The sequence below is a fragment of the Bos indicus genome, chromosome 2 (genome assembly GCF_029378745.1).
Source record: "Bos indicus isolate NIAB-ARS_2022 breed Sahiwal x Tharparkar chromosome 2, NIAB-ARS_B.indTharparkar_mat_pri_1.0, whole genome shotgun sequence".
In the NCBI taxonomy this organism is placed as follows: domain Eukaryota; kingdom Metazoa; phylum Chordata; class Mammalia; order Artiodactyla; family Bovidae; genus Bos; species Bos indicus.
Window position 1 is genome coordinate 88,430,053 of NC_091761.1, and position 23,773 is coordinate 88,453,825.

General features: G+C 37.5%; 1 protein-coding gene across 3 annotated transcripts; it reads right to left on the reverse strand.

The window, feature by feature from the left end:
• Window positions 1-66: 66 nt before the first annotated feature.
• TYW5 (tRNA-yW synthesizing protein 5) lies at window positions 67-23,769 on the reverse strand. Of its 3 annotated transcripts, XM_019974540.2 has the most exons (8): window positions 23,554-23,769; window positions 17,906-18,060; window positions 13,418-13,487; window positions 10,648-10,692; window positions 9,906-10,043; window positions 6,585-6,672; window positions 6,078-6,194; window positions 67-4,082 (listed from the first exon to the last, which is right to left on the reverse strand). In XM_019974540.2, exons 1-8 carry the CDS (start codon window positions 23,629-23,631, stop codon window positions 3,826-3,828), a joined length of 948 nt encoding a protein of 315 aa, XP_019830099.1. In that variant the 5' UTR covers window positions 23,632-23,769; the 3' UTR covers window positions 67-3,825. The 3 variants fall into 3 exon arrangements, with proteins under 3 accessions (XP_019830099.1, XP_070626005.1, XP_070626007.1); XM_070769904.1 differs by lacking the exon at window positions 13,418-13,487 and having other exon boundaries at window positions 17,968-18,060; XM_070769906.1 differs by lacking the exon at window positions 9,906-10,043.
• Between the last annotated feature and the right edge of the window lie 4 nt (window positions 23,770-23,773).

A 23,773-nucleotide genomic window follows, 5' to 3' on the forward strand; every position in this document is an offset into this window, starting at 1 on the left:
AGAATTCAGATGTAATTATGTGCCAAGACAAATACTATTGTTTGTGAAAAGATGATAATTACAATCTTCACCGGGGGCATTTTTAAATTTTATTTTGAAATAGTAATATACACCAGGGCAACAACAAAAAAATCAGATAATAGGTAACTGCAAATTTCAGTCTGCCCATCTGCTTGTATAACCTCAGAGGTGAGCACTAGTTTCCTATGTATCCTTGCACACTTGGGGCCTCCCAGGTGGCTCAGCGGTAAAGAACCTGTCTGCTAGTGCAAGAGACACAGGTTCCACCCCCGCCCCCCCGCCCCCAGAGAAGGAAATAGCAACCCAACTCCAGTATTCTTGCCTGGGAAATCCCATGAACAGAGGAGCCTGGCTGTTACAGTCCATGGGGTTGAAAAAGAGTTGGACTTGATTTAGCAACTAAATATACACAGTGTTTACTTACAGCACGTTTCTTTTATACAAATGCTAGCATACTGTACCCATCACTTCAAACTTTTTTTCTCATTTAATTACCTTGGGAAAATACCTTGCCAGTACATACATACAGTGTCATTCTTTGACTGCACAGTATTTCTTTGACTGCATACTTAGTCTTTCTTTGTATTCCTTGCCTAGGTAGCAAGCAATGCAGTGAGAAGTTTTGCTAGCAGAGGAAAAAATTCCTATGTGCCCCATGAACTGTAACCAAAGAATAACTATATAATGTATTCCTAAGTATTTGAGATGAGCTGCACCTAAGGGAGAAAGAATGGAGAATTACTAATCTGGTCACCACAACTATAATTTCAGTTTCTATCACCCAGCTGTGTGAGCCAGAAAATGATTTAAGCAATCTGCATCGACTAGATGATTTCTAAGATCCCTTTCAGCAACAAAATTCTGAGATTTGGAATTCTTGAGAAGTTGTAATATACCGTGTAATAGTTTACATATTAAAAACATCTCATTTGGTCCTAACCAGGTAGGCAAGAAAGATTAAAATACTTTGCATTTAAAATAAAAGACATTAAAAATTATGACCAGGAAAATAATTTTAAAGCATCCTAAAGGATTCATCTCTAGATATTACAATTTAATGCTACAATAGGAACCACCTCAATTCTCTAAGCAAAGGAATATAATTAAATGGGAGCCAGCACCAGCCATCAACTATGTGCCTGCCCTTGAGCTATCCCCTTTATTTTTGTAGCAACCCTATAAAGTTCAAGTTTTACTTTAAAGATGAGGAAAGCTTCTTAAAGGATTATATAATTTGCCTAAGGTCATCCAGTTTACTTTCCAAGTAAAGTGAATTAAAATGATTATTCATTAGGCAAATTGTAATCTCACATTTACTTCCTAGTGTTCTACATGATTCTGGACATAGGTATTTTGTTGATTCTCTTATTGGCTAACAAAAACGGGGGGGGGGGGGTGGTTATTAAAGAGTGGACATAAATACTGTTCAAACTAAATCGTTTTTTTTTTTTTTTTTCCCTCCTCAGGGAAAAGAGTTCTTTGCTTATCCTAAGAAATAACCAAAGATCAAAATCTAGTAATTAGCTATAAAACAATTTCTTTTCTGACACACTAACTCTGTTGACCTGAGTAACTTCCATCTTTCTTCCCAAAGATGCCTAGGAAGTTTAGAATAATTTTCTTTGTATTTTTCCTATTTGTCATGCTGCTGCTGCTGCTGCTAAGTCGCTTCAGTCGTGTCCGACTATGTGCGACCCCATAGATGGCAGCCCACTAGGTTCCTCTGTCCCTGGGATTCTCCAGGCAAGAACACTGGAGTCGGTTGCCATTTCCTTCTCCAATGCATGAAAGTGAAAAGTGAAAGTAAAGTGGCTCAGTCGTGTCCGACTCTTAGCGACCCCATGGACTGCAGCCCACCAGGCTGCTCTGTCCGTGGGATTTTCCAGGCAAGAGTACTGGAGTGGGCTGCCATATAATTTACTGTTTATAGGCTTCCCTGGTGGCTCAGACAGTAAAGAATTGGCCTCCAATGCAGGAGACCTGGGTTCAATCCCTGGGTCTGGAAGATTCCCTGAAAAAGGGAATGGCTACTCCAGTAGTCTTGCCGGGAGAACTCCACGGACAGAGGAACCTGACAGACTATATAGCCCATGGGATCACAGAGTCGGACACAACTGAGTGACTAACTTTCACTTTTTAAAGCTGAAATTAATCCATTCCAAATACAGGGTATGAGTGAATGTATAATTTTTATTAGAGAAAATTTTCTCCATATTTGAAATGCACTAAATCGATGTAATCAGATTGCTTTGTATCAGCACATTTGTGTTCAGTAAATACATGTGGTCTCTCTTCAATGAGATTGCAATATAATTACTAGGTGCAAAACAAAGAATGGCATAGATCCACATACAAACGCTCATTGTCTTCAGTGATGACAACATTATTGAGATCTCTCATATATTCGTTCTTTTTAGTTTTGTTTTTCTTTTTTTTAAAGAAACTTTCTTTAAAAAGGGGATACGCAGAAAACATCTCATGGGGAAAACTTAAAGTTTAGCCATAAGTATAAATTAAAACAGATTTGAGTATTCAAAAACTGAAAAAAAAGGGCAGGCATGACTTTTACTGGGTACCAAGAAAACCACGATCAGGACCACAATCAGATTAAACAGTTGCTTTGGACAAATCACAAAACTAAGTCCAAATTACTATTATGTAATCCAGGTGTTCTCGATCCTAATGACGCATCAAAAAAGAAACCCACAAATCTTTTAGATACCTATGCCAAACTCCCAAAGTACTGCTCTACAAAGATGAGGCCTATGTATCTGTATGTTATAAAAAGCTGAAAAGATTAATGTAGTACACATATTGTTGGTTGCCCACGTTTTTTTCCTTATCTAAACATATTCTAAAAATGACCCATTCTGCCCTCATAAATACCTCCTGTGTCTCAGAGGAAACAAATTCCACTTCCAGCTACAGTAGACCCAACTGACCTAAGAGTTATTCCATATCCTTTACCAGTGACTGGCCTGCGGGTGGACAGGTCTAAGCCACTTCAGATCAGTGAGACCCAAGCATCTGGTGGCAAATTCTGGGAAAGCTTTTGCATGTAAGAGAGGGCCCCTGAAATCCTCCCCGATTCCTGCACTGCATGTAGATGAAGATGCACACAGTCCCAACTGCTACTGGCAAACATCCCGTGACCACAAGGGTAGCCAGCACTAGATGATGCCAATGCTGCAGTTGAAAACAGCGGGGAGAAAAAAAGCCCAGAGGTGACCCTCCTAGGAATCACTGGAATAGAAATACTGAAGCCCTTTTCATCAGCTAACTTCATGTATAATGATTCAATAGATTTTCTAATTGTTTAGGTCATTTTAAGTTGGATTTTTTAGTTATTTGCATCTGAAAACTAAAGGGTTATCCCACTGCAGCACCTTTTCAACCATGTGTGCTGTGCTTAGTCACTCAGCCGTGTCTAACTCTTTGTGACCCCATGGACTGTAGCCCGCCAGGCTCTTCTATCAATGGAGGTTCTCCAGGCAAGAATACTGGAGTGGGTTGCCATGCCCTCCTCCAGGGGATCTTTCCAACCCAAGAATCAAACCCAGGTATTCTGGATTGCAGGCAGATTCTTTACCATGTGAGCCAGCAGGGAAGCCATAACAATCTGTATTAAGCAGAAACCACACAAACATGCCTTCATACTAAATCTGTAAATCCGAGATTGATTTATCTTTCCTATTGTAACAAAGATTAAATCTTTAAAAAACTAATTTACATCTTGTTACACTTTTCCAATATTTGGGCTGAACTGTATTTAAAAGTTTATGCTCACTGCATTCATTTCATTATTCATTCAAAGTTTTTGCTATAGGCTTTGTCTTGAATGTGCAAGACCATTCGCCGTGCATAGAAGTCCCTGTATTCCTCTGGTAATTCACCTAGTGTTTTTAAGGCTCTGTCCAAAATTTGTACAGCTCTTGATGCTGCTGTCAGATCTTTGTTTCCATAGGTATCCGTTTTATCATAGCATTCAGATGGAAGGTGCTTCCAAAAGACATTCACTCCCACTCCAAACTCTTCAGAAATTACATTATGGAACCATAAAGCTGAAGAAGTATTTAAAAAAAAAAGAGTTAAAAATAAAAGCTACAGTTAAAAAAAAAAAACAAAATGTCAGTGAAATATCACAAATTGCATATAGCCAATTCAAGAAATAAATCTTATAACTAGATCCCTTCGTTAGCACACTCCTAGCTTTTAACAGAATCATTTTAACTTTTATGAATTGCCAACCAATTTAAAGTGTCAATAGCACAACCCTACTTTAAAACTTCTGAAAGTAGCAATTTTCCCTTTTAACTTGAAAGACACAATAAAGTTCTATTTGTTTTTTAGTTCTGTAATTTGGGGCTGTGTTTTGTATTACTTGTTTACACTTCCTGAGTCACACACCACATCAAAAGTGTTCATTTTTTATACACAGAACATTTCAATTATTTGAGGGGTATCTGACCTTTTCTGACTTAGTACAGTACTTTTGTTCTCAAAGACTTCCTGGTTAAGCTGCCTTTGGTTCTCTAACTTGCTTAAAATCTGCATTTATTGTAGCCTCCCCAGTTTTTATATTTCTAATGCACTTACAATCATCCTATGTTAACGCTCCTTTATAATATATATATATATAAAAGTAAAGCAAATATTTTGGTTGTGGAAAAGATAAGTAAACTTCGTATAGCTAATTAATATTTTACTTCCACTAAAAATTTACTTCTTTGTTTTCAATTGAGAATAAATATTTTCAAAGCATAGGTGCTAAAGAAACACTAAACCAATACTAAACAAAGATGAGATCCTAGTCACATCCAAAAAGTGTTTAATCTTGTGACAGAAAGGAAGATTTATAAGATGCTAAATTTTAGAAATAAACTCCTTCTAAGAGTGCTCTAGAAAAAAAAAAAGCTTAAAATATTTTGATTTACAAAACCAGGTTCCAAACATGGTTTTAATCTTAACTACTCCTTCTTTCAGAACCTTTTTTTCCTTATTCAGTGTTAACGGAAAAAAAGCTAACCATCCTGTTAAATTTAAATCCAGAGATGGGACTTCTGCTCCTATTTCAAAATATCTGCAAACGTTCAGTATTTTTTCTCTTTTAAAGTTGTATACAGAATAAGGCAGAACTGCATCACCCTTAACCATGCTCTCAAGATATAAAACCCCCAAATTTAAGTAACGGCAATGGATTTAAAACACTGTGCTGTGACTGTTTTCAGTGAGGATTGAGAAGTCAAGGTATTGAACTTTTATACACAATTATGTAAAGTTAACTAAACAGGACAACACAAAGATTAACAAACTATGGTTCTCTGTCCTCAAGGAATTTATAATCTAGTCCCAAATAAGATATTATTATTAATACTTTTAACTAAATTTTATCACTCAAGAGGTATTATTATAAACATATTAACATATATGAAAAGTAAAACTATAAGCCAAATTTGTTAATGCACCCCTTAATATTTTGATTTTTATAATTTTCTGGTATTCAGTTTTGTATAATTACAGATGTTAACTGTATCACTGGTTACTAACAACTAATGCCTATATACTGTTCAAAGAAATTAAGTGACACTAATTCAGACTGTAGAAAAATAGTGCCCAATAGTGTACATCATAGGTATTGCATTATAACATTTGATATTTAATAAAATATTCTGTTTGGCTTTGAAATGTATTTATAATTTCTTCATAATTACTTAAGTGACAGTTCTAAAACATGTAAATATTTTAGAAACAAAATGATTTTAAAAGTACCATGAAGTATAATTTTTTTGCAGATATAAAGTATCTTGCTTAGTATCCTTTAATAAGAGAACTTAAGAGTATAATAATATATTTATAGGTTGTCTTTGAAAAATAAGACAATACTGTAAGAACCTGTCTTAGCATACTTTAAACACACACACATTTGTATATAAAAATTCATCTTGTATAGGATAGGATACAGTTAACAAACTTTTGTATTAAAAAAAAAAATCACATAATGGTCAAGTGAGTATAAATAGTATAAAAAGCAAGTTACTGAAGTCTAGAAATCTTACCAGGAATGAATAACACATCTCCAGCTTTAAGGGAACATTCATACCTTCTAGCCTTGGAAAACAGTGGATATTTAGCTAAGTCTGGGTTATCTATGTTCAGTACTTCTGATTTAGAACCTGAAAAGTTACAAAACAGGATGATATAGATTGAACAGTTAGCATTTTTTTTAAATAACCACAAATATAAATTTGAAATTTTGTTTTTTCTTAACAACTACTTTACTGTATCACACTGAGAACAATTACTGTTCTCCTGAAGACAATTTTCAGTGACCTACCCTTTATTTATAACCACTGACATTCATGTAACATAATCAATCTAAAAATTTCATTCTTCATATAACCTATCATCTCATGTATACACGTACACAATGAAGAACACAATACAAGACACAAATACAACACAAGAATCATAATTAGGAAGAAGCCCTACAAAGTTTTTCTATGAGAATGAAGACATTAAAAAAAAAAAACTTGAGAAATTTATTCTTTAAAAAAAAATAGTACCTGATAAATATAAATATTGGGCATCTCGAGGACTGAACAGAACAACACGCTTTTTTCCTGTCACTTGTATTAAGAAGTTATCCATTACCTGAAGGCAAATAAGAACTTATGAAAAAGCATAAAATTCTAATATACAGAATCAATGGTATTCCAGTTAACCATAAATCCTGTCTTTTAATAAAGCTTGACTCAGATTACCTAAAACTCTTATAGTAATATTCTAATTTAACAGTGAAAACAGATGTGTTACACAACTGTGTCACTATTTCTCCAACACTGCCTTAAAATGGGAAGGACTGGCAGGCCATTAGAAAATCTGCTCAGAACACTGTTTGCCTTTGCTTCATCATTATGACACCAAGTGCAGTTACATCTATTTGAGGCTCCCTTTGGTAAGTATGACCAACTCCCCTGGGGGCTCAGATGGTAAAGTGTCTGCCTACAATGTGGGAGATCTGGGTTCAATCCCTGTATCAGGAAGATCCCCTGGAGAAGGGAATGGCAAGCCACTCCAGTACCCTTGCCTGGAAAATCCCAGGGACAGAGGAGCCTGGTAGGCTACACAGTCCATGGGGTCACAAACAGTCAGACACAACTGAGCGACTTCACTTTCACTTTTCACTTTCCTTTGCTAAGTATGGGTTTCCCAGATGGTACCAGTGGTAAAGAACCTGCCTGCCAGAACAGGACATGTAAGAAATGCTGGTTCTATCCATGGGTCGGGAAGATCCCCTGGAGGAGGGCATGAAGCCCACTTTAGTATTCTTGCCTGGAGAATCCCATAGCCAGAGGAGCCTGGAGGGCTACAGTCCATAGGGTCGCAAAGAGCTGGACCCAACTGAAGCGACTTAGCACACACACGTGCACGTTGGTAAGTATCTATTTTACTTATCTATCCAGGAATACTGTAAGGCCAACATTAGATGATAGGATGAGAGCACTTAGAAAACCAGGTGCTGAGGAAACACAAGGGAGTGCTGCAACCACGGACAGGCTCTTACGAGATGGCCAACCAGAATTTGGTTACAGGAAAATATACTGATTTCCAAAGTATTTCGATAGGACCGTACTTGGCAAATAATTTTGACGAACTTAGTAATAATGGAGCAGTGTTGACTTTTATCGTGTTTGTAAGGGTACACTGCATTAGTACAAATTTTGAAAAATCCTAAAAGCAGAGCTACAAGGACTTCCCTGGCAATCCAGTTATCAAGACTACGTGTTTCCAATGCAGGGGGTGTGGGTTCAATCCCTGGTTGGGGAACTAAGATCCCAAATGCCTCACAGTGCAGCCAAAAATAGAAAAAGGAAAAAAAAAAAAGGCAGAGCTACATTAATTCCCAGCTAAGGAATTAAAATATATACTAAGCAAGACATGTTCATGATTATTTACATATCACTTCAACCTAAGCATTTCTCCCTTAACAATGACTTATGTAAGCTGTAACTACATAACTAGCATTCCTTTGACTTATTTTTAAGAAAAACTTCATATTTAAGATAAAATGGATACTACACAAAATTTGTGAATACAGTTAAAAGTATGAGTTATCATTTTCTCATCATACTATTCATGTAACTAAAACCTTAAACTGTGGTGTTGGAGAAGACTCTTGAGAGTCCCTTGGACTGCAAGGAGATCCAACCAGTCCATTCTAAAGGAGATCAGTTCTGGGTGTTCATTGGAAGGACTGATGCTAAAGCTGAAACTCCAGTACTTTGGCCACCTCATGCGAAGAGTTGACTCATTGGAAAAGACCCTGATGCTGGGAGGGATTGGGGACAGGAGGAGAACGGGACAACAGAGGATGAGATGGCTGGATGGCATCACCAAGTCAATGGACATGAGTTTGAGTAAACTCCGGGAGTTGGTGATGGACAGGGAGGCCTTGGCATACTGCGATTCATGGGGTCGCAAAGAGTCAGACATGACTGAGCAACTGAACTGAACTGAAAACCTTAAAACATGTTAAGATCTTATATCTATCTCATTATACTATATCAAAATCCTCCCAAGAGGTCCTCAGCTATAAAACACTATAAAGTATACTTCTAAAACTTTATTATAAAGTTTTATATATTTAGAACTTTTCAAAATATTCTATCTTTGGAAACCTATCAAGGGGTCACAGAGTCAGACACAACTGTGCAACTAATGTACACACAAGATATTGGTTTAAATTTTCTAAATTTCTCTATCCAACACCAAACTAAATACAAACCTAGACTTTTAATGTTTTTTAGCTATTTATTTGCATGTGTTTGCATGTGCGTGTGCATGCTCAGTTGTGTCCGACTCTGTGACCCCACGGACTGTAGCCCACCAGGCTCCACTGCATATGGAATATTCCAGGCAAGAATCCTGGAGTGGGTTGCCATCTCCTACTCCAGGAGATCCTCCCAGGGATTGAGTCCACATCATTTGTGTCTCCTGCATTAGCAGGTGGATTATTTACCGCTGCGACACCTGGGAAGCCCATGCATATGTTTAAGCAAGTAAAATTGTAACACCATAGAATAAATGGTCAAGATCAATATCTGCGCATCTTACTGCTCAATAAATACAGTAGACACTTGACATTCTCAAGGGGTATATACCCTAAGACCTCCAGGTATCTCCAAATTTTTACAGTTGGAAATGACTCTCCACAAACTTCTGCCTTTCTCCCAAACAACGGTTCCATCTAGTCACATATATAACTTCAACATTTTTTCCACTTTCAGTTTCCCCCACCTCATCTGGTGTCCATTTTCCACATGTTAAAAAAACAAAAAACACTTGAAAAAACTCAGTATATATATTTATAATGATGAATAGAGAAATGCAAATGTAAGAAACTACCTAGGCTCTGCTGCTGCTGCTAAGTCGCTTCAGTCATGTCCGACTCTATGTGACCCCATAGATGGCAGCCCACCAGGCTCCCCTGTCCCTGGGATTCTCCAGGCAAGAACACTGGAGTATGGTGCCATTTCCTTCTCCAATGCATGAAAGTGAAAAGTGAAAGTGAAGTCGCTCAGTCGTGTCCGACTCTTAGCGACCCCATGGACTGCAGCCACCAGGCTCCTCCGTCCATGGGATTTTCCAGGCAAGAGTACTGGAGTGGGGTGCCATTGCCTTCTCCAAACTAGGCTCTCGCATTAACTAAATAATTTACTCCATTACCATTGCCTGGCAGAGCACCTGTTTTTAAACCTCATGTTTCAGCAAATTACATGTCAGAGAACTTCAGGGTAGCCTCCCAAAAGTTAATACTGTGAATGTTCAGTCTATAAATTCTAAAGGCTACTGTAGTTTTAGATTTCGCATTTTATGTAGCATACATCATAGTGTGTCCAAAGTTGTAACCCTGGTGAGCTGATTCGAAAAACACTGGAAAAGAACTGCTCTTCTTTGAAGAATTTTGGAAACTTAATATCTCCTTCCAATAAAGGAAACTGCTTTCTGATATCTGCAACATCCTGCATTGAGAGAAATACAATAAGAATTTTATTTCACAGTATTGGAGTAATGCTTATTTTATCTAAGGCTGCCATCAAAGCCCATGATATCATGGAGGAATGGTGCAAAATTCTGCTCACTGTTTTAAAATACTAGGATGTGACCATAGCCAACACATGACCTTTTAAGTGAAAGAATGACAGACTGTAATAATACATTCAATGATACTACTATTGTTAACCTTTATATACTTCATTAATAGGAAAGTTCATCTTACTCTAAGCAAGAATCATACAACCTACTTAAATGTAAGAGTCATTAACTTGAATGTTATCAACTATGTAAAACCTGGGGCTTCTCCTAAGAGAGAAAACTAAAAGAAGGTGAAGAAATAACGTGCCACGTGCCATAAAGAGAAAAGACAGAATCTGACTTGATCATTTTAGGGACTGCTCCTTAACTGTGTGCATATTAATTTGATCCTAAATACATATATATGAATTATCCAGGTTTTTTATATCATTTTAGATTATATTTTATTAACTGAATGGCCGTCTGCAAAATAAGTAGAATAGATTCCTTAATTGTGGAAAGATTAGATAACTTCACATTCAGAATTCTTACCTTTCTAGGGTCTTCTCCAAGTGATCGGAGGTAGTACTTCTCATCCTTAAACAAGCCAAAGAAAAACAACATCAGTATTCACTTAAAAATATCAGAAAGTAAAGACAAAAGGGAATAAATGTGAAAATCTAACCCCATTAAGTCATTTTTAAAAAAAGTTCCATTTTCTTCCCTTTCTACTAATGCTCTCTGGTGGCCATATGAAGAAATGTCTCTCTACGTGCTTGTAACAATGACAGGATCCACAAAACATCAGGTAAAATAAACTCTTTATAAAGGCAACACATGCATATCACATCTAAAGCTTAATTTAGACTTTATATTCTAAATTATTTACAATCTTAATTAGCATCTTCAGACTTTACAGAAATCCCATTTTTATAACACATGATCTCAGAGTATCATTGAAGGCCAACAACAAACTTTATTAATATAATGCAAATATAGAAGATAATATAGAATACTTTATACTTTTAAAACTAATTTTTTTAAAAATCTGAAACATTGTATTTTACAAAGCTAAGCTTATCCTTAATCATAATTCTCAACCCAAATCATCAAGAGTCAGCTCAGGTATGAATTAGAACTATGTCAGCTTATAGTAATAAACTTAAGTTGATGCTTTAAAAAACTGTCAACTATAACTTTATTAAGTAGCTCTGCTGCTGCTGCTGCTAAGTCGCTTCAGTCGTGTCTGACTCTGTGTGACCCCATAGATGGCAGCCCACCAGGCTCCCCTGTCCCTAGGATTCTCTAGGCAAGAATACTGGAGTGGGTTGCCATTTCCTTCTCCATTAAGTAGCTCTAATAGGGAATTATTTGAATTATGAAGTATACATCGCCTGTATTTTCTGTAATAACTAGTAAACTGAGCCACATCAGGTCAAACACAGGGGCAACACAACACAAGAATTCTGCCTTTTATACTTAAATTGACCATTATAGCACAAACTTCAAAATATATCTCATTTATCATAACAATATATTATACATCTGTGTTCACAAATTTTACTTAAATCCAAGATTTACTGATTTTAAAATTTTAACTAGTACGATATCAGATAAGTTTCATAAATTTATTACTAGCTAAACAGGTTCAGGGCTTGCCTGCTGGCTCAGACAGCAAAGAATCTGCCTGCAATTTGGATATCCACGTTCGATCCCTGGGTTGGGAAGATCCTCTGAAGAAGGGAATGGCAACCCACTTCAGTATTCTTGCTTGGAGAATTCCATGGACAGAGGCTAAGTCCATGGGGTTGCAAAGAGTGGGACAAGACTAAGTGACTAACACTTTCACTTTCACAGGTTTCAAAGTCTGTTCTTCAAAATTCTAAGAGTTTTCTACCAGTTCTAATGTTTCAGGATTTAAAATATATATTTATGTGGCAGATACAGAGATACACCACACAACCCTCTTCAAGAAAAGATTCATTAATTGCAAGGAGTGTGATAAACATACAGCTGCCAGCTGTTAACTCCTTCAGGTCCGCCTCACCCTTTGAACTGTCGTGCTCTTTCTAGGGTAGCCTCAACCAATGACTAAGCAAGATGGTAAAAGGCCTAGACACTGCCACCCTGGACAGGATTCCTCTAGGAAGTAGTCTTTGCTCAGGAGTTCCACATGGAGCTGGCAGAGAGTTTGTCAGCTCTGGATCATTGCCTGATGGCACCCTCTACCCAAATCTTCTCCTTTTCTTTCACAGGTATTTTCCCCAATAAGTCTTTTGTAGTCCTAATTTCATCGCAGAATGTGTCTCCCAGAGAACTGAACTGACAGTCCAATTCATCTTACACATCGCCCTAACTTTTAGGCTTTACCATTACCTTGTCCCTATTTCCTTTATTTCACTTGACATTTCATGGCTATTTAAATCTGTGCCACTCATTACCCTTGGACAGGAAAGTACCAAAGTGCAGCTGAACATACATGTTAAAGCATGACTGTAAAGCTAAAACACATTTTTCAGATATAGCTAATGAAATCAGTTTTGCAGATATTCTAGTCATACAATTAGAATCAGACATCTGGGATTTCTGTAGGGATAAAACATCATGTGATGAAAGAACAGAGAAAATGTAATACCTTTTACCACCAAACTGACCATCACCCAGCTGGCTCAGATGCAGACAACAGCTTTCTTCAAAGCTTAAAAAGCAGTTTATTTTTCAAATGTGCTTTTGAGATAACACAATAAACTTTTTTTTAATGTATTTATAAATGCCTCAATGTCTCATCTCAAGATATTTAAATTCTATTTTGCATTATTTTAAGCTGGATTATTATGTAAATAAGTAGAATTCTTCTGCATATAATCCTGAACAAATGTTATAGCAAATACACACAACAGAAATCACATTAATAACAATAAAAAATATAGAAATAGTCTTTTGTCTTTGTTAACAGAGTTAACAAAGTTCTCCTTTTTATCATCTGAACTTGGCATATCAGACCAAAGCATTTTCAGAGGAGATAGTATTAATAACTAACATTTAGTAATTCCTACCTATCAGGCACTGTGCTGAGTACAGATTTTATAGAGCTAACTGTCACAAAAAACTTATGAAATAAGTACTATTACTGTTCCTATTTTACAGATGAGAATACCAAAGCACAGAAAGGTAATGAGGACAAGGTTTGAGATCTAATAAATAGCACAGCTAGGATATATGGAAAGCTATAGTTCTCATATATCTAACATTCTTTTATAAGAAAATAATTTAGTGATTACATATTAATGTTTTCTTAAGAAATTGTGTTAAAAACAATTACCTCTGAAATAAAGAATTCTGTATGCTTTTCTTCAGCTGCCCTTAGTACCAACTTGTCAAAAGGTAAAGTTCTGAAATAAACACAAAAGAATCCTTGGACTTAGTAAAAATAAACTAGTAATACTCTAGCCACTATACACACACATACTGTTTGCTGGAGTTTGATATAATCTTCTGTTTTACAACACAGTATCCATAATTTTTATTATAACCTATTATGTGGAATTCTAAGCTTTCAAACTTCATTTAGAGTTGAGCTTATTTGACTTAGGTTGTCTGAAATTTTGCTTTCAAAAATTAAAGATTTTTAGATCTACAGTACAGATGGATCCTTCTCATATGTCAATATACTCCTATTCCAAGTTTTTGTTAGAAAAATGTTTCTGGTTTTATGGTATATATGGAAATATACAAACTTGCAAGCTTTTAGTGCTACTAATTTTCAAGTTCCGTGGCAAAACAAGTCTCGGGATGAACAAGGCAAACTACTAGTGCTACTGCAGAAGAGAAAACAAGCAAACAGCCCATGAAGACAAAGCCCCTCCCCTTCTCACCAACCTACCTGCCTGCCTTCTGGCACAACCAAACAAAACTGCTCTCCCCTTCTACACCACATTCTATCACTTCAGGCTTCTGAGTAATAGCTCAAGGATTCCAGTGAAATGATCAAATTTTATTCTTAAATATTTCTTCCCAAAGGCCCATCTCCTTCCATCCTGGTAAACAGAATTGAACACTGTAGAAGCAAGGTTTGTTTCCTTTACCTCACTCTTTTGAGTCTGAGGATTACCTTTTCTGAGTCATATCCTATCTGTTCAATCTTCTAGAATCAAAAGTACTACCCACTACCTGAAGATGATACCTTATCAGAAACATCAAACAGAAAATGACATCATCAAAGGCATCTGGGTCACTACACTCTAGCCTCCACACCTCTCATTAGGAGTTGTAATCTTTCGCTCTTACTAACAAATATTTCTCCACTTGAACTCTGTAACAGGGAGGTAAGATTTCCTTGTAAGAAGATGACCATGCAATGTTTTCCAAGAAACATAGTGGGTTAACATAAATGTGGAATGTCAGCTATTAGAACAGATAACACCGTTTACTGAAAAGAAAAAGACCCTCTGGGAATTCCCTGGAGGTCTAGTGGTTCAGACTGTGCTCCCAATGCAGGGGGCATAGGTTTGATCCTTGGTTAGGGAACTAAGATTCCACATGCCACGCATCTCGGCAAAGTGAAAGTGAGTCGCTCAGTCGTGTCCAACTCTTTGTGACTCCATGGACTATATATAGCCCATGGAATTCTCCAGGCCAGAATACTAGAGTGGGTAGGCTTTCCCTTCTCCAGGGGATCTTCCCAACCGGGTTCAGGGACTGAACCCATGTCTCCCACATTGCAGGCAGATTCTTTACCAGCTGAGCCACAAGGGAAGCAAATCTCAGCAAAAAAACAATTATTTATTATGTCTCGACTAGAAGGATGGTGACTGAACTCTTAAATTGTTGGGAAGCAGAGGATGTGGCTTCCCTGTGTGCAGTATAACTCAGTAACTGAGCATGTCCCTTGGAGGAACTGAGAAACTAAGATCATAGTCATCTTATGCTACAGGTTTCTGTGGACTATGTAGCTTAACTAAACTAGGGTATCTCTGTATCTACCTCTAGTCTTGTTCCCTTACAAGGAAGTTATCACTTAGTGAGCCAAAAATGGCTTTTGGATTGGTATAAGGACTCTACTGATACTATCCTGCTAGGATGCTGTTTCCTGCCTTGTACCCCTTTGCAAAGCGAAGCGAATCTGATGCCAGATTCTGGACTAGCAGGTGTCAATCTGAATTTGAGGACACTACTGATAATTATGTACAGTGGACACTGCAGGAGAGAAGAAAGAGGGCTGTCATCTACTCAGACCAATCTACTACTATAGTTTCTGGCTAATAATATCAACAAATTTATTTGTTCAATGTTTTCCATCTCTGATCTCACTGGACACCCTTCATTTCTACCAAAGCACCTTTTGAAGAGGTTGGAAATAATACAGAAGCCTCTGCAGGCCAGAGCTACCTCTGTAATTGGTGCAGTTGCTAAGGTCTTAAAGAGAACCTAAGACTTTTACAAGAACAGGCCAGGTAGAGTAGTTCAGTCCAAAGCAGAACTTGGGTGGCCTCAGCAACCTTCTCCTTTAGTAGTACCATCCAAGCTTCTACAGAAGCAAAGCTGAGAGAGGGGGGAAACAGGCATATCAACTGGGAAGTTCCTTGGCCTTCAGGTCTATCCTACACACGTTTCAGTAAGAAGAGCACCTGCTATACGATGCTCCACTTGTCTGGACTGACGTAGACCAGCAAGTGAGGTAGTATCCAAGAGGAATTAGAACTGTTAGGACTCTGTGGAGTCAGGCAAATTTGGGAATAAGTCTTGGTTCCATCATTTCAAGCTATATTTACAATCTTGAGTAAATTTTTTAACATTTTTAAGCTTCCATTTTCTCATCTGTATAATTATCGGTTAAAAAATCTACCTCATAGACATTTAAATGAGTAATATAATCTAGGATGCACAGTACCTGATATATAAGAAATGTTCGATAAAAGATAGATGGTGGGGTTAACAATAATGGCAACATAGCAGCAAGCAGTTAACAACATTCAGAAAAAGAAAAAAAAAATCCTTACTGTTCTGTTCCCCATTTTGGAAAGGTTTCTTTCCAAGATCAGGAATGAGGAAAGTGTAACAAACAATAAGAGCAGGATGGCAGGAGTTAGACGATGTGGATGTGATGGGCAGAAGCAGCAAAGCAAAGCTCATGTAAGACTCAGACTTGGAAAAAAAAAACCTATGGAGAGAATACCAACAGTATCCTTTCAAGACTCTTCATTTTTATGTATATGGATTCTGGAAGAACAGTAAGAGCTACCATGAGGAAAGAAGTAAAAGCCAAGACTTGGGAATATATTTATCTTCAAGTGTTTAAAAAGCAGAAATGAAACCTTAATCTAAAGTGTTAATAATGAGATACGTGTGTAGGTTCTCTTACTTTCCAGCCTCTCTCTGTGGCCTAGATGCCTCCCTTCTTTCCTGTTCCCCAATAACTGCAAAAATGACTATATCTGTTTTCCTTCTGTCTCTAAGCAAATAACCTTGCAACTCTTTAGCAGCTCTAGTGAAAGGCTTAGAAGAGCTGGAATAGGAACTATTACATAATATACGTGCTTCAAAAACATGTTTTGAAAAGTTTATAGGACATGACATAACATTAAGGCAATTCAAGATGAAGTTTCAATACCCATTTGTTACAGCACTGGGCTTCCCTGGAAAATAAACATCATTAACTGCAGGCTGAGAAACACTCATCATTCCAGCACTTTCTTCCACTTTCTTGTTTAATAAAAAATGAAAAGTTCTTACACTTGGAAAAATTTATGGCAATTAAATTCAATTCATGGCCTATTAAAAACCAAAACTGTAACAGCAAATATTCAAAGAATCAAATACCAAGAAACGGTTTGGCAAGCTACTATACGAACTTGGAAAACTCTAATGAGAAAAGTATGACCCTGGACACTGGAAGCTCTGTTTAGCTCATCTCTAAACTCTGGAAGGAACAGTGAGAGCCACCTTTCTTTAAAAAATCAGTCTTTTGTGAACATGGTTTTTCAATAGACTGGATTTACTGGAAACTACACGTGCTCAGAATTTGAAAATCGTTTTTAAATTTAACATTTTTAGTAAAACTCAAGGGAATAAACTCATGGGAATAAAACAGCATAGTAAAACTATAAGATTACAGCATTTAAAGCTTTCAAGTTCAGACATACCACAGCTTTCAACTATCTTTTAAGACATCCCAAAACATAAAACGACAACCATGAGGGAAATTTAAAATATTTAAGATTATTTTGTCAAAAAAGAAAATTAAGTCATATTTATCCAAGTTGACAAAAGATTATACCAAACATAGCAACCACCTGTCTTATATTTCTGGAGAGGGCAGAAAGAAAAAAAAAAAACAGGAGCTTATACTTAACTAAAAACAATCTGGAAGTAGAAAATCTTCCAAAAATAGGGCATTTAAAATTAAAACAGGTTATGAAGGAAAAGTTTAGAATTTACAACTCTAGATAACAATTACTGATGTGGGAAGATCAACTAATCAATGAAGCACTAAATGAATATTGCACATCCAGCTTTAGATGTAATCTAACTCTAGTTACAGAAATTCTCTGCTCTTTCCATAACTCCAGAGGGTATTGGGTATACACTCTATTTTTAAAATAGTCTTTGGAAATGTCTTTGTATAATTATGTAAGCTGAGAATTCTTGTCTTTTAAAAGCCATTCTTTAAAAATTAGTAAGCTAGTCTATAATTATATCAAACAAGCCAAGAGAGAAAATGCCATATGGTCTTTGTATAACAATGCAAAATTACTTTACAGGTTTAAAAAAAGTTACGTGTATCCCCAGAGTAAACCTCAGAAGAAAATACCTATATACAAAGTTTTTACTAATGAAGTCCATCTGGGCAACTGCAGCAACATGAATTTTCACCTCTTTCCTCCCTCCGACTTGGCTGAGGTAATCCACTGTCCATTTGCTTGTACATGCTCCCAAATCAATTCCTTCTAGCACTAGAGGTTTTCTCTGTGTGGGAAAAATCAACAAAAATTATGGAAAACCAACAATATATCAGGAGTTATATTGGGTAATAAAGGGCTAAAAACAAATAAAAAATGACTATTGATCCCAAGATGCTCAAAATCAGATCTTCTGACAATTCATGCTGTAACTAAAGCAGGAAGAGGAAACTATGTAATATACTTAGAACACAATTTTAGCATTAGGAAAACAAAACCAAACCAAACAGCAATACTATCATAAGCTTAGAAACAAGAGAAGTCCGAATATTATTTAAAACATTTTTATGAGTGTTATATATAACAAAAAATACACCTGATTAAAATTTGTACTTTATAGTCAAATATTGTTTGCAACTTTTTACTTTGATAACCATTCTAAACTTATGGAAAAGTTACAAGAACATTACAAAGAACTCCCATATACCATTTACTCTGAGTCACAAGTTGCTAATTTAACACTTTGCCCCACTTACTTTACCATCTGCTCTCACTCTTGCAATGTGTGTATGGAGACATATTAAAAATAATTTAATTTTTTCTAAACTATTTCAGAGTAGTTTTCCAAACTGTCTCTATCATGCTCCTTTATCTCTAAAACTTGAGCATATTTTCTGAGAACAAAGACATTCTTTTGTATAACCACAGAATAATTATCAAAATTATATTTAATAGCTACAATACTTTTATCTAATCCAGCTTGTATCCAAATTTTGCTAATTGTCTCTGTATTTTTTCCCAACTTCTGAGATTCCACACTGCATTTAATTCCTGCTGCTAAGTCGCTTCAGTCGTGTCCAACTCTGTGCGACCCCATAGACAACAGCCCACCAGGCTCCCCGGTCCCTGGGATTCTCCAAGCAAGAACACTAGAGTGGGTTGCCATTTCCTTCTCCAATGCATGAAAGTGAAAAGTGAAAGTGAAGTCGCTCAGTCGTGTCCGACTCTGTGCGACCCCATGGACTGCAGCCTACCAGGCTCCTCCACCCATGGGATTTTCCAGGCAAGAGTACTGGAGTGGGCTGCCATTGCCTCCTCCGACACCTCTTTTAATCTGGAACAGTTTCTCAGACTTGTTCTTCTATGACCTGGACATTTTTTGAAGAGCACAGGCTAGTTATCTTACAGAATGTCCTTCAATAGGAATTTACATGATGCTTCTCCATGATTAGATTCAGCTTATGCGTTTCTGCAAAGAATGTACCACTCAGTATTGCTGAGTGCAGAAACCGTGATTAAAAAAAAAATCACCTTCTACACGTACTAGTTATTATTCTAATGTAAGAATTAGCTCTAACTTCTCCATTCATTCTTTTTTTTTCCATTGAGTTATAATCCACTGATATAATTTTGAAGCTCAAGTTATCCCAGAGTTGGCCAGTAAGAATACCTTCAAGCTGACTCTTATGACTTTCTGCCTGAGCATGTCTTACTTTATAATCTAGTATTCTTTTGCTCTCTGTCCCAGCCCTACAGTTATTTCTTCAAGTAGCTCTGGTTTCTTCTAGTGGGGAATGCTGTTTAGAAACAATGATCTGGGTGCTAAATGTGTTCATGACTATTGATGTGTCATTACATATAGGCCTTCTCAGGGACCAGAGCTAGGAAACACATGAAGGTGTGTATATACTCACTCCCTCCACCCCCTCCCCCCAATATACACCTCCTCCCACACACTACATATGCATATGGTTATATTTCTCTCTCTCAATATGTACTATACACACACACACACACACACACACACACACAGTCTTAATGGATATATGATGAATCATACTTCCAATATGGTTACCTAATTCCAAACTTATACCACAACATTTATTTCAAAATTTCTTGTTCATATATTTGTAAACTACCTGCTGTCTTCCTGAGAAACCTGGTTCCAATCATCTTCAATGTTTAATCAGTTGCACAATCCCAGAATTCACACTAAGTACCTCTACAACTGCTAAGTTATACCACTGTAAAAAAGTATACAAACTAGAATTCAGCATTGTTTATAGTTCTTTTTGTTTTTAGACTGCCATACAATCAAAGTATGGGCTTCCCTGGTGGCTCAGATGGTAAAGTGTCTACCTGCAATGCAAGAGACCCATGTTTGATCCCTGGGTCAGGAAGATCCCCTGGAGAAGGAAATGGCAATGCACTCCAGTATTCTTGCCTGGGAAATTCCAAAGAGGAGCCTGGCAGGCTCCAGTCCCTGGGGTTGCAGAGTTGGACATGACTGAGCAACTAACACATTCCAAATTCATAATCAAAGTACTGTGTTCAAAAGTGACTTAGGTTACTTCTCCTCTCTCCCTTAATTAGGTTCACTTGTTATTTTTAATATTCTATACTAGAGTTTGGCTTTTTTAAAAATTATTCCTTATCCATGTTAATTTTATTATTACTATTATTTCAGAATATAAAACATTAACGTGATCTCCAAAGTCAAAATTATATAAAAAAGGTCACTGCATCTATACTCACCCATGTTGTAATCACTCAACCCCTATAGATAACCAGTCTCATTAACATCTGGCTTATCATCCCCATGTTTCTTTTTTGCAAAGTGATCAAAAACCATATAAATTTCCTTACTTTTTTATACAAAATTATTTATAAATTGTCTTTTGTAATTTTTTCTTTTTAATTTAAAATTATATCCTGAAAATCACTGCTATCAGTTTAGATTTTCTCTCATTGTTCTTTTACAACTTAGCACACTATAGTGTAAATGGAAAATTTAATCTGTCTCCTATAGTAGGTTTTTTAGGTTATTTGTAATCATTCTCAAACATAATAAATACTAGATATTTTCATTCTGTTGAAGTACATCCCCAAAGTAAACTCCTGAAGAGGAACTCAGTTCAGTTCAGTTCAGTCGCTCAGTCATGTCCGACTCTTCTCGACCCCATGAATCGCAGCACGCCAGGCCTCCCTGTCCATCACCAACTCCCGGAGTTCACTCAGACTCACGTCCATCAAGTCAGTGATGCCATCCAGCCATCTCATCCTCTGTCGTCCCCTTCTCCTCCTGCCCTCAATCCTTCCCAGCATCAGTCTTTTCGAATGAGTCAACTCTTCGCATGAGGTGGCCAAAATACCAGAGTTTCAGCTTTAGCATCATTCCCTCCAAAGAAATCCCAGGGCTGATCTCCTTCAGAATGGACTGGCTGGATATCCTTGCAGTCCAAGGGACTCTCAAGAGTCTTCTCCAACACCACAGTTCAAAAAGTAAACATATCAACAACTTTGTTAGATATGCCAAATTCCCCTCCATTAGGCTTGTACTGCTGCTACTGCTGCTAAGTCCCTTCAGTCGTGTCCGACTCTGTGCGACCCCATAGACGGCAGCCCATCAGGCTCCACCACCCCTGGGATTCTCCAGGCAAGAACACTGGAGTGGGTTGCCATTTCCTTCTCCAATGCATGAAAGGACTTGGCATAAAATGTGAGTGCCAGTTTCCTCACAGACTCACAAAGAGTGTATTATTAAAGCCTTTTGATTTTTGCCAATATGATACATAAATGGTATCTATTTTTTAAATTCTCTTATGAGTAAAGCTGAATGTCTTTTCATGTGTTTAGAGGCCATTTTTATCTTTCTGTCAACTGTTCACTTTTTAATCAGATTTTTGCCTGCTTCCTCATTAATTTTTAAAAGTTCTTTACATACATGTGCTTTCGCTGACATTTAATAAAATATATATTGTAATATTTCCCTCCCAGTTTGAATTTGATGTACTCAAATTTTAATGTTCTTTTACTACACTTGAGTCATAAGGAAACCCTTCCATAGACCTAGATTACAAAGAAATTTATCCATGCTTTCCTCTAGTATTTATGTAATTTCTTTTTTTATTTAGATCTCTGATCCTTTTGGAGATTACTTTTGTGTATGGTGTCAGATATAAATCTAATTTTATCATCTTATAAATGACTGTGACTATCCAGTTGTCCAAGCACCATTTATTTAAAAGTTCATCTTTGCCCTAGTGATTTAATGTCATGTTCATCACACGCTGAATTTCTATATGAATGAAAATTTATCCAGACTCTGGAGATACATATATAAAGTCACTCAGACTTTCTTCTCTATTCATCTGGTCTGTCTATCCATGCAACTGTACCACACTGTTGGTTATTAAAACATTTTTAAAAATTTGATAGGACTATATCCCTTAACAGCTTTTCTTAGGAGTTTCTTAATTAGAAAAGTCTTGTTTTGCAAATTAGTTATTGATTTCTAGTTTTATTACACCGTGATCAGTGTTATTTGCAATTTTCCACTTTACAATGTTTAGTGATGCTTTCTTTGTAACAGTATGTCTTGTCTAGGAAGGCTAAATTACAAAACACTTTTTGCTAGCTAGCCATCTTACAAAGCATTTCCACATTCATATATTATTTGATGGTCACAATTCTGTCCTGAAGGCATCTATACACTAATGTGTTCCGTGGTGAGGAAAGACAACCACCCATCGAGCCTACTGCTGCTGCAGACTTGAATCCTCCCCATAGGTTTCTAATTCCTAAATGAAAACTTCATCCCTGACTTTTTTAACACTCAGAACTGTAACTCTATAACCATCCTCAGAGATATAAATATCAAGTAAAATTACTGGGGGAGGGGGTTCTTTATCATGAGCAGGCTAATTGTAATCTTATGGGTTTTTTTTTTTTTTTAATATCTGTTCCTCTCTTTATTCTCAGTTTTTCTGATGCCTAGATTCCCTTGCAAAAGCACTGCAAGTAAAAACAGTTTCTCCCCCATTAACATTTTTCTGAGTTTTGTTTTAAAGAACTAAGGTTCGAATTACAGATACAAAACAATCGAACGTCTGATCTACAACCCATGTTAGTTAGAATCCAGTGGAAGTTTCTCGTGGGATTCCCATTGCTTCCCTTTTTGGATCAGTGCAGTGAAAAACTGCTCCTTCAAATCCAGTAATTCGTGAAGAATAACTGGCGCCATTCAAGCTACTGGGGGGTGGGGGTCGGAGATGGGGCGCGAAACTGCCCCTAGACTATAAGAAATTCGACGAAAGACTTGAAGACCTGGGGGAGGCGGGGGAGGGGAGTGGGAGGCGGGGGAGGGGAGTGGGAGGCGGGGGAGGGGAGTGGGGGGCGGGGGAGGGGAGTGGGGGGCGGGGGAGGGGAGTGGGGGGCGGGGGAGTATTTCCCTAGGGTGCCATGGTAATGGTATTAGACTCCTTGATCGAACTCCCCCAAGGCAGCTAGCTGAGCTTATTAAGCAAAATATTTCTCGTAGTCAGCGCTCTGACGTCCAACTGCTTCCCAGAAACGTGGAAGGGTACTCGCCGAAAAATTTAATAGGTGAGACCGTCAACATCCCCCACGTGCTCCCTTGGCCGCAGGGCCAACCAGCCACTTTCAACTGACAACCTTCTCGCCACAACCTGGATCCCAAGAAACCAGTTCGGAGCCGCTCGACTGGTAGGAACGGGTATCCACCGACACCCCGTGGTTCCGCCCCGCGAGAGGGCCTCACCTGCGGATACAGGTGCTCTATGAACTGCTCCTGCGAAACGCCCTCGAATCGGGGTACTGGGAAGCCGTGCCCGGCCATGGTTGTTCAAGCCAATCCTCTTCTAAGTCCCGGGACCCTCTGCACTAACACGTTCCTCAGCGCGCGATTCGCCCGGAAACAGGACCCGGAGAGAAAAGGTCCGGGAGGCAGGCTGAGTCGCGAGAACTGCCAGTTCCTAGTG

Excerpts from the sequence above, each read along its gene's own strand:
- TYW5 (XM_019974540.2), bottom strand. The coding sequence starts at position 23,631 with ATGGCCGGGCACGGCTTCCCAGTACCCCGATTCGAGGGCGTTTCGCAG. Across the intron at positions 10,693-13,417 it reads CAGAATTCTTTATTTCAGAG|GATGAGAAGTACTACCTCCG; the intron begins GTAATTGTTTTT and ends GGCTTGTTTAAG. Across the intron at positions 6,673-9,905 it reads AACTTTGGACACACTATGAT|GTAATGGATAACTTCTTAAT; the intron begins GTATGCTACATA and ends ATTTGCCTTCAG.